The 556-nt window shown below is 44.2% G+C and overlaps 1 protein-coding gene across 1 annotated transcript in view; it reads right to left on the bottom strand.

Annotated features, from left to right (window-relative positions):
* Positions 1–556, bottom strand: part of dync2h1 (dynein cytoplasmic 2 heavy chain 1) — an 82619-nt gene that overhangs the window by 73692 nt on the left and 8371 nt on the right. Inside the window, exon 20 of the mRNA XM_025055261.1 lies at positions 12–71. Within this exon, the coding sequence (XP_024911029.1) occupies positions 12–71 (60 nt within the window). The remainder of the gene's footprint in view (positions 1–11; positions 72–556) is intronic.

The following is a 556-nucleotide window of genomic DNA, read 5'->3' on the forward strand; positions in this document are numbered from 1 at the left end:
CAGTCCTGTACAGAGTGCAAGTGCTTCTCCACCAACGTCTCTAAATCCACTTGTCCGAGAACCACCCAGTCCTGCAGCAGACAAACACAATCATAACGAGACTCGGGACAGTCCGAGAGTTTCCTATAATCTGTCAAAGGTGACAAAACCCACACGCCGCAGCTTTTAGATGAGTCAGTAAAGAGGGAATTAAAAATCAGGGGGAGATCTTAAGGTCAACTCTGACTGTGGTGTCCTGCATGACTAGTGAAGAAAAAGGGAAGATGTTACACACTGTGGGATTCTAGAAAGGGAAATGAACCTGAGAGATTCACTTAAAAACAAAAAGTCAAGCTTCACTGACACACAAAACAGCATTATTGCCATGGCCCAGTGAACAAGTGCTGAGAAAAGGCTGATTATTCAATATTTTCAGTGATTTCAGTCATGGGCGTTACACACAGAAACACACTTGGTTAGCGAGCAGAAAACACTGTTCAATGCACCCTTTTGTTAGCTCACTAATTCAGGCACCTTAAATTTGTCTTGCACGGCCTGCAAGCGGCTAAAGAGATCC

The sequence above is a fragment of the Cynoglossus semilaevis genome, chromosome 4 (genome assembly GCF_000523025.1).
Source record: "Cynoglossus semilaevis isolate Cse_v1.0 chromosome 4, Cse_v1.0, whole genome shotgun sequence".
Lineage (NCBI taxonomy): Eukaryota > Metazoa > Chordata > Actinopteri > Pleuronectiformes > Cynoglossidae > Cynoglossus > Cynoglossus semilaevis.